We start from the raw sequence: 14,067 nt of genomic DNA on the forward strand, positions 1-14,067 counted from the left end.
CCCTTAAGGAGCCTGCTGATAGAAAGCAGGAGGCGATCCTGAAGTCTGTATATACACACTCAGGCATTATACTTAGACCAGCTATTGCGTCAGCATGGATGTGCAGTGCTGCCGCTGCGTGGTCAGATAAACTGTCAGAAAATATTGACTCATTAGACAGAGACACGATTCTGCTAACAATTGACCATATCAAAGACTCAGTCTTATACATGAGAGATGCACAGAGGGAAATCTGCCGGCTGGCATCTAAAGTAAGTGCATTATCCATCTCTGCTAGGAGATGCTTATGGACTCGCCAGTGGACTGGAGATGCAGATTCCAAAAGGCACATGGAAGTTTTACCTTATAAAGGGGAGGAATTATTTGGGGATGGTCTCTCCGACCTAGTTTCCATTACCCCATGTCCCCTCACAGCCTAAGAAGGCGCCATTTTATCAGGTTCAGTCCTTTCGGACCCAGAAAAACAAGCGGGGAAAGGAGGGTCTTTTCTGTCTAGAGGCAGAGGTAGGGGAAAAAGGCTGCAGCAAACTGCAGTTTCCCAGGAACAAAAGTCCTCACCCGCTTCCTCTTCCAAGTCCGCCGCATGACGGTGGGGCTCCACAGGCGGAGCCAGGTACGGTGGGGGCCCGCCTCATGAATTTCAGCGATCAGTGGGCTCGCTCACAGGTGGATCCCTGGATCCTTTAAATAGTATCTCAGGGATACAAGCTGGAATTCGAGGCGGCTCCACCCCACCGGTTCCTAAAATCTGCCTTGCCGATTGCTCCCTCAGACAGGGAGGCGGTGCTAGCGGCAATTCACAAGCTGTATTCCCAGCAGGTGATAATCAAGGTACCCCTACTTCAACAAGGCCGGGGTTACTATTCCACACTATTTGTGGTACCGAAGCCGGACGGTTCGGTGAGACCCATTTTAAATTTGAAATCCTTGAACATGTACATAAAAAAATTCAAGTTCAAGATGGAATCGCTCAGGGCGGTTATTGCAAGCCTGGACGAAGGGGATTACATGGTTTCCCTGGACATCAAGGATGCTTACCTGCATGTCCCCATTTACCATCCTCACCAGGAGTACCTCAGATTTGTGGTACAGGATTGCCATTACCAATTCCAGACGCTGCCGTTTGGACTCTCCACGGCACCAAGGGTATTTACCAAGGTTATGGCGGAAATGATGATACTCCTTCGAAGAAAGGGAGTTTTAATTATCCCGTACTTGGACGATCTCCTAATAAAGGCACGGTCCAAAGAACAGTTGTTGGTGGGAGTAGCACTATCTCAGGAAGTGCTAAACCAGCACGGCTGGATTCTGAATATCCCGAAGTCACAGCTGGTCCCGACGACACGTCTACTGTTCCTGGGGATGATTCTGGACACAGTCCAGAAAAAAGTGTTTCTCCCGGAGGAGAAAGCCAGGGAGTTGTCTTCTCTAGTCAGAGACCTCCTGAAACCAAAACAGGTATCGGTGCATCACTGCACGCGGGTCTTGGGAAAGATGGTAGCTTCTTACGAAGCAATTCCATTCGGCAGGTTCCATGCCAGAATCTTTCAGTGGGACCTGTTGGACAAGTGGTCCGGATCGCATCTTCAGATGCATCGCTTGATAACCCTGTCTGCAAGAACCAGGGTGTCTCTTCTGTGGTGGCTGCAGAGTGCTCATCTTCTGGAGGGTCGCAGATTCGGCATTCAGGACTGGGTCCTGGTGACCACGGATGCCAGCCTTCGAGGCTGGGGGGCAGTCACAAAGGGAAGAAACTTCCAAGGACTATGGACAAGTCAGGAGACTTCCCTTCACATAAATATTCTGGAACTAAGGGCCATCTACAATGCCCTAAGTCAAGCAAAATCCCTGCTCCTACACCAGCCGGTGCTGATCCAGTCAGACAACATCACGGCGGTCGCCCATGTGAATCGACAGGGCGGCACAAGAAGCAGGATGGCAATGACAGAAGCCACAAGAATTCTCCGATGGGCGGAAAATCATGTACTAGCACTGTCAGCAGTGTTCATTCCGGGAGTGGACAACTGGGAAGCAGACTTCCTCAGCAGACACGACCTCCACCCGGGAGAATGGGGACTTCATCCAGAAGTCTTCCAAATGATTGTACATCAGTGGGGTCGTCCACAGGTGGACATGATGGCGTCCCGCCTAAACAAAAAACTAGAGAGGTATTGCGCCAGGTCAAGAGACCCTCAAGCGATAGCTGTGGACGCTCTGGTGACACCGTGGGTGTACCAGTCAGTTTATGTGTTCCCTCCGCTGCCTCTCATACCAAAGGTATTGAGAATAATAAGAAAGCGAGGAGTAAGCACAATTCTCGTGGTTCCGGATTGGCCAAGAAGAACATGGTACCCGGAACTTCAAGAGATGATCTCAGAGGACCCGTGGCCTCTGCCGCTAAGACGAGACCTGCTACAGCAGGGGCCCTGTCTGTTCCAAGACTTACCGCGGCTGCGTTTGACGGCATGGCGGTTGAACGCCGGATCCTGAAAGAAAAGGGCATTCCGGAGGAAGTCATTCCTACGCTTATTAAAGCCAGGAAAGAGGTTACAGCAAATCATTATCACCGCATATGGCGGAAATATGTTGCATGGTGTGAGGCCGAAAAGGCCCCAACTGAGGAATTTCAACTAGGTCGATTTCTGCATTTCCTGCAAGCAGGAGTGAATATGGGCCTAAAACTGGGTTCCATTAAGGTACAGATCTCGGCTCTATCGATTTTCTTTCAGAAAGAACTAGCTTCAGTACCTGAAGTTCAGACATTTGTAAAGGGAGTGCTGCATATTCAGCCCCCATATGTGCCTCCTGTGGCACCTTGGGATCTCAACGTGGTGTTGAGTTTCTTAAAATCACATTGGTTTGAACCACTAAAAGCCGTGGATCTGAAATATCTCACGTGGAAGGTGGTCATGTTATTGGCCTTGGCTTCTGCCAGGCGAGTATCAGAATTGGCGGCTTTGTCTTATAAAAGCCCTTATCTGATTTTCCATATGGATAGGGCAGAATTGAGGACTCGTCCCCAGTTTCTCCCAAAGGTGGTGTCAGCGTTTCACCTGAACCAGCCTATTGTGGTGCCTGCGGCTACTAGGGACTTGGAGGACTCCAAGTTGCTAGACGTTGTCAGGGCACTGAAAATATATGTTTCCAGAACGGCTACAGTCAGAAAATCTGACTCGCTGTTTATCCTATATGCACCCAACAAGCTGGGTGCTCCTGCTTCTAAGCAGACTATTGCTCGTTGGATTTGTAATACAATTCAGCTTGCACATTCTGTGGCAGGCCTGCCACAGCCAAAATCTGTCAATGCCCATTCCACAAGGAAGGTGGGCTCATCTTGGGCGGCTGCCCGAGGGGTCTCGGCTTTACAACTTTACCGAGCTGCTACTTGGTCAGGGGCAAACACATTTGCAAAATTCTATAAATTTGATACCCTGGCTGAGGAGGACCTGGAGTTCTCTCATTCGGTGTTGCAGAGTCATCCGCACTCTCCCGCCCGTTTGGGAGCTTTGGTATAATCCCCATGGTCCTTACGGAGTTCCCAGCATCCACTAGGACGTCAGAGAAAATAAGAATTTACTCACCGGTAATTCTATTTCTCGTAGTCCGTAGTGGATGCTGGGCGCCCATCCCAAGTGCGGTTTATCTGCAATACTTGTACATAGTTACTGTTAACTAAATCGGGTTATTGTTGAGCCATCTGTTGAGAGGCTCTGTTGTTTCATACTGTTAACTGGGTTTCATATCACGAGTTGTACGGTGTGATTGGTGTGGCTGGTATGAGTCTTACCCGGGATTCAAAATCCTTCCTTATTGTGTACGCTCGTCCGGGCACAGTATCCTAACTGAGGCTTGGAGGAGGGTCATAGTGGGAGGGGCCAGTGCACACCAGGTAGTCTAAGATCTTTCTAGAGTGCCCAGCCTCCTTAGGAGCCCGCTATTCCCCATGGTCCTTATGGAGTTCCCAGCATCCACTACGGACTACGAGAAATAGAATTACCGGTGAGTAAATTCTTATTTTTTATGGGCAGATTTAACAGATTGCTGTAGATTCCTGTTTGTTTACTTAATTGGATTTTTGGAGCAAACTGGAGCTTCTGGAGGAAACCCACCCAATCAGGGGGGCCTACATATAGGACCATTGTTGGAATAGAACCTGTGACCTCAGGAGCTTCTGCGTTCTTGCACTTAATGTAAATTACCCCTACCTCTGCCCACCTACCAGCTAATGCTTAATGTATGTACTATGTGTTCATACACCATCGGTGTCTTAATGATAGCGATTGTTAAGGTTAGAAACCTAGGGGGTCATTCCGAGTTGATTGCTAGCTGCCGTTGTTCGCAGCGCAGCGACCAGGCAAAAAATCGGCACTTCTGCGCATGCGTATGGTGCGCACTGCGCACGCTCGAAGTACTTTCTCAAAAGCCGATGCAGTTTCACACAAGGTCTAGCAACGCTTTTCAGTCGCACTGCTGATCGTTGAGTGATTGACAGGAAAGGGGCGTTTCTGGGAGGTAACTGACCGTTTTCCGGGAGTGTGCTAAAAAACGCAGGCGTGTCAGATAAAAACGCAGGCGTGCCTGGGGAAACGGGGGAGTGGCTGGCCGAACGCAGGGCGTGTTTGTGACGTCAAAACAGTAACTAAACAGACTGAAGTGTTCGCAAGGTAGGAGTAGGTCTGCAGATACTCAGAAACGGCATGAAACATTTTTGCCACCGTCCTGCGATCCTTTCGGTCGCACTTCTGCTAAGCTAAAATACACTCCCAGAGGGAGGCGGCCTAGCGTTTGCACTGCTGCTAAAAGCAGCTAGCGAGCGTTCAACTCGGAATGAAGGCCCTAGAGCGTTGTATATTTCTGTGTAACCAAACGTAATCTGTGCCATTACTAGTAGCACTGCTCCTGTCTAGATTTACAGCATCAGTTGTAAAACACCCCCCCTCCCCCCTCATTTTTTTAATGATTATAATCTTTTCTCTATCGTCCTAGTGGATGCTGGGGTTCCTGAAAGGACCATGGGGAATAGCGGCTCCGCAGGAGACAGGGCACAAAAAGTAAAGCTTTTTCCGATCAGGTGGTGTGCACTGGCTCCTCCCCCTATGACCCTCCTCCAGACTCCAGTTAGATTTTTGTGCCCGGCCGAGAAGGGTGCAATCTAGGTGGCTCTCCTAAAGAGCTGCTTAGAAAAAGTTTAGCTAGGTTTTTTATTTTACAGTGATTCCTGCTGGCAACAGGATCACTGCAGCGAGGGACTGAGGGGAGAAGGAGTCAACTCACCTGCGTGCAGGATGGATTGGCTTCTTGGCTACTGGACATCAAGCTCCAGAGGGACGATCACAGGTACAGCCTGGATGGTCACCGGAGCCACGCCGCCGGCCCCCTTGCAGATGCTGAAGACAGAAGAGGTCCAGAATCGGCGGCTGAAGACTCCTGCAGTCTTCAAAAGGTAGCGCACAGCACTGCAGCTGTGCGCCATTTTCCTCTCAGCACACTTCACACGGCAGTCACTGAGGGTGCAGGGCGCTGGGAGGGGGGCGCCCTGGGAGGCAAAATGATTACCTATAAAGGCTAAAAATACCTCACATATAGCCCTAGAGGCTATATGGAGATATTTAACCCCTGCCTAATTTTTCTAAATAGCGGGAGACGAGCCCGCCAGAAAAGGGGCGGGGCCTATCTCCTCAGCACACGGCGCCATTTCCTCTCACAGCTCCGCTGGTCAGGACGGCTCCCAAGTCTCTCCCCTGCACTGCACTACAGAAACAGGGTAAAACAGAGAGGGGGGGGCACATTTATGGCGATATTTTGATATAACAAAGCAGCTATAAGGGAGCACTTATTATAAGGCTATCCCTGATATATATATAGCGCTTTTGGTGTGTGCTGGCAAACTCTCCCTCTGTCTCCCCAAAGGGCTAGTGGGTCCTGTCTTCGTTAGGAGCATTCCCTGTGTGTCTGCTGTGTGTCGGTACATGTGTGTCGACATGTATGAGGACGATATTGGTGTGGAGGCGGAGCAATTGCCAAATATGAGGATGTCACCCCCTAGGGAGTCGACACCGGAATGGATGCCTTTATTTATGGAACTACGGGATAGTGTCAACACGCTAAAGCAGTCGTTTGACGACATGAGGCGGCCGGACAATCAATTAGTGCCTGTCCAGGCGACTCAAACACCGTCAGGGGCTGTGAAACGCCCTTTGCCTCAGTCGGTCGACACAGACCCAGACACAGGCGATGACTCCAGTGGTGACGGTGACGAATCAACCGTATTTTCCAGTAGGGCCACACGTTATATGATTTTGGCAATGAAGGAGGCGTTACATTTAGCTGATACTACAGGTACCACTAAACAGGGTATTATGTGGGGTATGAAAAAACTACCTATAGTTTTTCCTGAATCAGAAGAATTAAATGACGTGTGTAATGAAGCGTGGGTTGCCCCTGATAAAAAGCTGATAATTTCAAAGAAATTATTGGCATTATACCCTTTCCCGCCAGAGGTTAGGGAGCGCTGGGAAACACCTCCTAGGGTGGACAAGGCGCTAACACGCTTATCTAAACAAGTGGCGTTACCCTCTCCTGAGACGGCCGCACTTAAAGATCCATCAGATAGGAGGATGGAAAATATCCAAAAAAGTATATACACACATGCAGGTGTTATACTACGACCAGCTGTAGCGACTGCCTGGATGGGCAGTGCTGGGGTAGTTTGGTCAGAGTCCCTGATTGAAAATATTGATACCCTGGACAGGGACAATATTTTACTGTCGTTAGAACAAATAAAGGATGCATTTCTTTATATGCGTGATGCACAGAGGGATATCTGCACACTGGCATCACGGGTAAGTGCTATGTCCATTTCGGCCAGAAGAGCTTTATGGACGCGACAGTGGACAGGCGATGCGGAGTCAAAACGGCATATGGAAGTTTTGCCGTATAAAGGGGAGGAGTTATTTGGAGTCGGTCTATCAGATTTGGTGGCCACGGCTACAGCCGGGAAATCCACCTTTCTACCTCAAGTCACTCCCCCACAGAAAAAGGCACCGACTTTTCAACCGCAGCCCTTTCGTTCCTTTAAAAATAAGAGAGCAAAGGGCTATTCATATCTGCCACGAGGCAAAGGTCGAGGGAAGAGACAGCAACACGCAGCTCCTTCCCAGGAACAGAAGCCCTCCCCGGCTTCTACAAAAGCCTCAGCATGACGCTGGGGCTTCTCAAGCGGACTCGGGGACGGTGGGCGGTCGTCTCAAAAATTACAGCGCGCAGTGGGCTCACTCGCAGGTAGATCCCTGGATCCTGCAGATAATATCTCAAGGGTACAGGTTGGAATTAGAGACGGATCCACCTCGCCGTTTCCTGAAGTCTGCTTTACCAACGTCCCCCTCCGAAAGGGAGACGGTTTTGGAAGCCATTCACAAGCTGTACTCTCAGCAGGTGATAGTCAAGGTACCTCTTCTACAACAAGGGAAGGGGTATTATTCCACTCTTTTTGTGGTACCGAAGCCGGATGGCTCGGTAAGGCCTATTCTAAATCTGAAGTCCTTGAACCTGTACATAAAGAAGTTCAAGTTCAAAATGGAGTCACTCAGAGCAGTGATAGCGAACCTGGAAGAGGGGGACTTTATGGTATCCTTGGACATCAAGGATGCGTATCTCCACGTTCCAATTTACCCCTCACACCAGGGGTACCTCAGGTTCGTTGTACAAAACTGTCACTATCAGTTTCAGACGCTGCCGTTCGGATTGTCCACGGCACCTCGGATCTTTACAAAGGTAATGGCCGAGATGATGATTCTTCTTCGAAGAAAAGGCGTATTAATTATCCCATACTTGGACGATCTCCTAATAAGGGCGAGGTCCAGAGAACAGCTAGAGATGGGAGTAGCACTGTCTCAAGAAGTGCTAAAACAGCACGGGTGGATTCTGAATATTCCAAAATCCCAGTTAATGCCGACAACTCGTCTGCTGTTCCTAGGGATGATTCTGGACACGGTTCAGAAAAAGGTTTTTCTCCCGGAGGAAAAAGCCAAGGAGTTATCCGAGCTTGTCAGGAACCTCCTAAAACCAGGAAAGGTGTCTGTACATCAATGCACAAGAGTCCTGGGAAAAATGGTGGCTTCTTACGAAGCAATTCCATTCGGCAGATTCCACGCAAGAATTTTCCAAAGGGATCTGTTGGACAAATGGTCAGGGTCGCATCTTCAGATGCACCTACGGATAACCCTGTCTCCAAGGACAAGGGTGTCTCTTCTGTGGTGGTTGCAGAGTCCTCATCTATTGGAGGGCCGCAGATTCGGCATACAGGATTGGATCCTGGTGACCACGGACGCCAGCCTGAGAGGCTGGGGAGCAGTCACACAAGGAAGAAACTTCCAGGGAGTATGGACGAGCCTGGAAACGTCTCTTCACATAAACATTCTGGAACTAAGAGCAATATACAATGCTCTAAGCCAGGCAGAACCTCTGCTTCAGGGAAAACCGGTGTTGATCCAGTCGGACAACATCACGGCAGTCGCCCATGTGAACAGACAGGGCGGCACAAGAAGCAGGAGTGCAATGGCAGAAGCTGCAAGGATTCTTCGCTGGGCAGAGAATCATGTGATAGCACTGTCAGCAGTGTTCATCCCGGGAGTGGACAACTGGGAAGCAGACTTCCTCAGCAGACACGATCTTCACCCGGGAGAGTGGGGACTTCATCCAGAAGTCTTCCACATGCTGGTAACCCGTTGGGAAAGACCAATGGTGGACATGATGGCGTCTCGCCTAAACAAAAAACTGGACAGGTATTGCGCCAGGTCAAGAGATCCGCAGGCAATAGCTGTGGACGCGCTGGTAACGCCTTGGGTGTACCAGTCGGTGTATGTGTTTCCTCCTCTGCCTCTCATACCAAAAGTATTGAGAATTATACGGCAAAGAGGCGTAAGAACGATACTAGTGGTTCCGGATTGGCCAAGAAGGACTTGGTACCCGGAACTTCAAGAGATGATCACGGAAGATCCGTGGCCTCTACCTCTAAGGAGGGACTTGCTTCAGCAGGGTCCCTGTCTGTTTCAAGACTTACCGCGGCTGCGTTTGACGGCATGGCGGTTGAACGCCGGATCCTAATGGAAAAAGGCATGCCGGAAGAAGTCATTCCTACTTTGATTAAAGCAAGGAAAGAAGTAACCGTGCAACATTATCACCGAATTTGGCGAAAATATGTTGCGTGGTGCGAAGATCGGAGTGCTCCGACGGAGGAATTTCAACTGGGTCGATTCCTACATTTCCTGCAATCAGGATTGTCTATGGGTCTCAAATTGGGATCTATTAAGGTTCAAATTTCGGCCCTGTCGATTTTCTTTCAAAAAGAATTGGCTTCAGTCCCTGAAGTCCAGACCTTTGTTAAGGGAGTGCTGCATATACAGCCCCCTGTGGTGCCTCCAGTGGCACCGTGGGATCTCAATGTAGTTTTGGATTTTCTAAAATCTCATTGGTTTGAACCACTAAATAAGGTGGATTTGAAATATCTCACTTGGAAAGTGACCATGCTTCTAGCCCTGGCTTCTGCCAGGAGAGTGTCAGAATTGGCAGCTTTATCTTACAAAAGCCCATATCTGATTTTCCATTCGGACAGGGCAGAACTGCGGACTCGTCCGCATTTTCTCCCTAAGGTGGTGTCAGCATTTCATCTGAACCAGCCTATTGTAGTGCCTGCGGCTACAAGTGACTTGGAGGACTCCAAGTTACTGGACGTTGTCAGAGCATTAAAAATATATATTGCAAGAACAGCTGGAGTCAGAAAATCTGACTCGTTGTTTATATTGTATGCACCCAACAAGATGGGTGCTCCTGCGTCTAAGCAGACGATTGCTCGTTGGATCTGTAGCACAATCCAACTGGCACATTCTGTGGCAGGCCTGCCACAGCCTAAATCTGTAAAGGCCCACTCCACAAGGAAGGTGGGCTCATCTTGGGCGGCTGCCCGAGGGGTCTCGGCATTACAACTTTGCCGAGCAGCTACGTGGTCAGGGGAGAACACGTTTGTAAAATTTTACAAATTTGATACTCTGGCTAAGGAGGACCTGGAGTTCTCTCATTCGGTGCTGCAGAGTCATCCGCACTCTCCCGCCCGTTTGGGAGCTTTGGTATAATCCCCATGGTCCTTTCAGGAACCCCAGCATCCACTAGGACGATAGAGAAAATAAGATTTTACTTACCGATAAATCTATTTCTCGGAGTCCGTAGTGGATGCTGGGCGCCCATCCCAAGTGCGGATTATCTGCATAAATTGTACATAGTTATTGTTAACTTATTCGGGTTATTGTTGTAGGAAGCCATCTTTCAGAGGCTCCGCTGTTATCATACTGTTAACTGGGTTTAGATCACAAGTTGTACGGTGTGATTGGTGTGGCTGGTATGAGTCTTACCCGGGATTCAAAATCCTCCCTTATTGTGTACGCTCGTCCGGGCACAGTACCTAACTGGAGTCTGGAGGAGGGTCATAGGGGGAGGAGCCAGTGCACACCACCTGATCGGAAAAAGCTTTACTTTTTGTGCCCTGTCTCCTGCGGAGCCGCTATTCCCCATGGTCCTTTCAGGAACCCCAGCATCCACTACGGACTCCGAGAAATAGATTTATCGGTAAGTAAAATCTTATTTATTTTATCGTGTCTTTAGATACTATGTTTCCGGTCTCACTAAAGGAGGCGTAGACATGTTTGTGGACAACATGCCAGGATTTCCTGATAATATTCGTCTTAGTAGTACAGGTGGATACTGGGTGGCCATGTCTGCCGTGAGACTCAATCCTGGCTTTTCTATGATGGATTTCTTAGCGGACAAACCGTGGATTAAAAAAATTATTTTCAAGGTATGTGAATAATCTCTTAGATTGCTGAACATAATTCAACCTTTGAACACACAAAGCTAAAAAATAAACCAGCCAAGGAACTTGTAAAACCAGAAGTCTTCCAAGTGTTTGTCCTAAAATACCATATGAAAAATCAGCTACAATAATTGTAGTGGCATGAAGTTCATGTTGCTATTTCTATCATTTACAGGGGGTCCTTTTATTATATAGACCAAGCAACGTTCTTAGTGGAATGTTGCACTTACATGTTACATAATAGGTGACATCCTGTAATAGATATTACTGTCACATTGTGATTTCCCAACATGGATCTCTGTGGTTTTGTAATAAGATTGAGCCACCCCTGTTAGCTTTGCTCAGTAATTCATGTATCTCTGTACTCTGACACCTGGCTTGAACTAAGGTACAGGATGCAGAGTTTTGTCGATATTGTCACAAGAAGCGGATTGTCCTAAACCTGTGCAGCATCTTCCATGGTCTGTTTATTACTCCTAATCCAAGGCTTTTATTTTAATTGTAGCTGCTCAGCCAAGAGACCGTTATGAAGTTTGTCCCAAGGTACAGCCTGGTCGTGGAACTTGGCGAGAAAGGCTCTTACAGGAGAAGTTTCCATGATCCCAATGGAGAGGTGGCAACGTATATCAGCGAGGCACACGAACATGATGGATACTTGTACTTGGGATCCTTCCGCTCACCTTTCCTGTGTAAACTGAACCTTAAAGATGTTTGAGGTTGGCCAAGTCAGCCCTTCTGTCTAAGAGCAGGACATAGAGTGGACTTATGCGCCCGTGATCTGACTAAGGAGACCGCTCTCATCATGTCTGCTGCCCCTGACCACTCTCTGTTGTGGATTGTAGAGGCATACTATGATTTTTGTGAAATATTTTGGCTTACAGTGTATGTTGAGTATTCAGATAGTAGAGGAGTCTGGCAACATCGGTTTGTTCCTTCCCTGTCTTAGACATTCTGTAAGCATGTGGTTTAAGTGTACAGATACTGCATAACTGGCTTGCCCTGAACGGCTCCTACAGGATGTAGAATGCTCCGCCAGGTTGCCAGAAAGGGGTCAGCCATTTGTTATTCTTGCTGAGAAGCACAATAAGGGTTTTACACTTGCTTTATAACACAAGGAAATGATTAATGTTTATACTTTTTAATTAAGCTGCGATTTGGTACATTTCATGGTACATAACAGTACATTTATGGCAGTTAACTAGAAGGTTTAATTAATGTACAATAGGAATTGCTGCAGTACTGAGCTTGTGACTTGTGTTTCAGCCACAACAAATCTATAGAGATTCGTTTTCTATTTTTAGTCCATTACCTGAGTCCGTGCCATATTCTTATTTTTAGAAATGAAGGATTGTTTATATTTTTTATTTTTATTTTTTTTCTAATAATTTTTAGAGCACTGATTAATCGACTATTTTTTCTTTCTTAATAGGATTTCAGTTTAGTCCATTACTTTAGGATGATGAAGTTATAATGTATAGAAACAGTGACATGATCAAACACTGCAGCATACGATGCTGGTGGGGTTTTTATAGAAAAACCTATTTATATTTCCTGCATATGCATGCGTTATGGCATGAAGCTACACTGGTAGTGCATGCAGCAAGCTAGCACTAATAGAAATACAGAAAGAGGTAAATCTACCTGACTTTGGGGAAAACGGAAGCTTATCTCACATATCTCTTCTTGATGGATCCAGTTTACAGATAAATGTAACTGGATTATGTTACTAGAGCACAATAACCTATAATACCTAAATGTAAGGGATGCATTTAGCATCCTGATGGATGGGATGCCAGCGGTCACGTGACTGACGCCGGAATCCCAACACCACTTGGGAGACAGACGCTGGAACACCGACGGCAGACATCCTCAAGGTAAGTATCAGGGTATCTGTTAAGGTTAGAGCCTGGGGAAGGGGAGGTTAGGGTTAGGCACTACTTTTAGCCCTAGCCGCCACCCCCAAGAGGGGTAGAGAAGGGGGTGTTAAAAAAAAAAAAAAAAAATACTTGCCCCCTCCAACGTCGAGATCTTCAATGTCGGGATGCCGGTATCAGTCATGTGACCACCGGCATCCCGACGACTAGGATTTCATACCAATCCCAAATGGAATACTGGGGACTTTCGGATGAGTATCCTAGCACTTTACATGGGGCTTTAATAGTGTCAGTCATCGTGTATTTATGAGGGATAGAGGCAGGTGATAGCCACTTGCTGTAAGCGGCTCTTAGGAAAGACCCCAGATTATAGTTTGTGCCCCAACACAACTAAGGTGTTTCCTCGCCAAGGCCACTCTTTGACGGACTAGGAGAAACCTAATACCCTAAAACTTGCCCTGACAAGTACTGTGGATGCTTTTGATCTAACAATATTGGAAAATGCTATTCATTAAAAACATGTAATTTGTACAATTTATTCAGATCCATGAATAATGCTATTCTGGTAATTATTTGTTCTTTCAGTAGTTTCATGTGTTATATAATTTATGTCATTGTCACACTGCTATGAAAAGGGCTAGCAAAGACCAAGCAGGCCAGGGGTCATATGTACAGCTGATCATGCTCCCTCCCATGTTGCCCCACACATGATGTAGCCATGCATTTCTACACAGGACTGTTAATTTCCCATAAATCAGAAGTCTTATTAATAGGACTGACACACATACTATAATCACTGGCAATGTTTGGTCATTAGCATTAGACTTGTGTGCATTATTGTGATCACCCACATACATAAGACAATATTAAATCCCCAGAAAATGTATTTATATAGTAGCAGAGATACTTGCATCTCTACATAATGTTAATCTAATAAACTTTTTTTTGGTAATAAACATATTTTTGTATATTTGTTTTTTTTTTGTGGACTCTTGTTCAGTTATTGCAATTCCTTTCCATTTGTGCATTAAAGAGGTACTAAACCTTTTTTTGTGAAATAGACTGAATATACTAAATGCATAGGTGCTGAAAAAGGGGGTTAAGGGGCGGCTCACGCCCCCCTTCAAATATTTGAGAGGCGCCAATCATGTCCTGGGTGGTGGGCACAGTCTGGCCACCATCTACAGTCAATACGAGCAATGTCAAGATGGATAATAGACTGGTATTACAGCGCATATAGATTGAATATGAAAAATTTATTTAAAACACATAAAAATATATATTAACGATGCATAACCACCAGCTGGTTGATTTTACAGCTATATGTTA

General features: G+C 47.0%; 1 protein-coding gene across 2 annotated transcripts in view; it reads left to right on the forward strand.

Annotated features, from left to right (window-relative positions):
- APMAP (adipocyte plasma membrane associated protein) overlaps positions 1 to 13,694 on the forward strand; it is a 53,265-nt gene extending 39,571 nt beyond the window's left edge. For both annotated transcript variants that reach the window (XM_063918131.1, XM_063918132.1), the window contains exons 8-9: positions 10,657 to 10,849; positions 11,370 to 13,694. In XM_063918131.1, the coding sequence (XP_063774201.1) occupies positions 10,657 to 10,849; positions 11,370 to 11,579 (403 nt within the window). In that variant the 3' untranslated portion in view covers positions 11,580 to 13,694. The remainder of the gene's footprint in view (positions 1 to 10,656; positions 10,850 to 11,369) is intronic.
- Positions 13,695 to 14,067: the final 373 nt, after the last annotated feature.

This window comes from Pseudophryne corroboree, chromosome 4, assembly GCF_028390025.1.
Source record: "Pseudophryne corroboree isolate aPseCor3 chromosome 4, aPseCor3.hap2, whole genome shotgun sequence".
In the NCBI taxonomy this organism is placed as follows: domain Eukaryota; kingdom Metazoa; phylum Chordata; class Amphibia; order Anura; family Myobatrachidae; genus Pseudophryne; species Pseudophryne corroboree.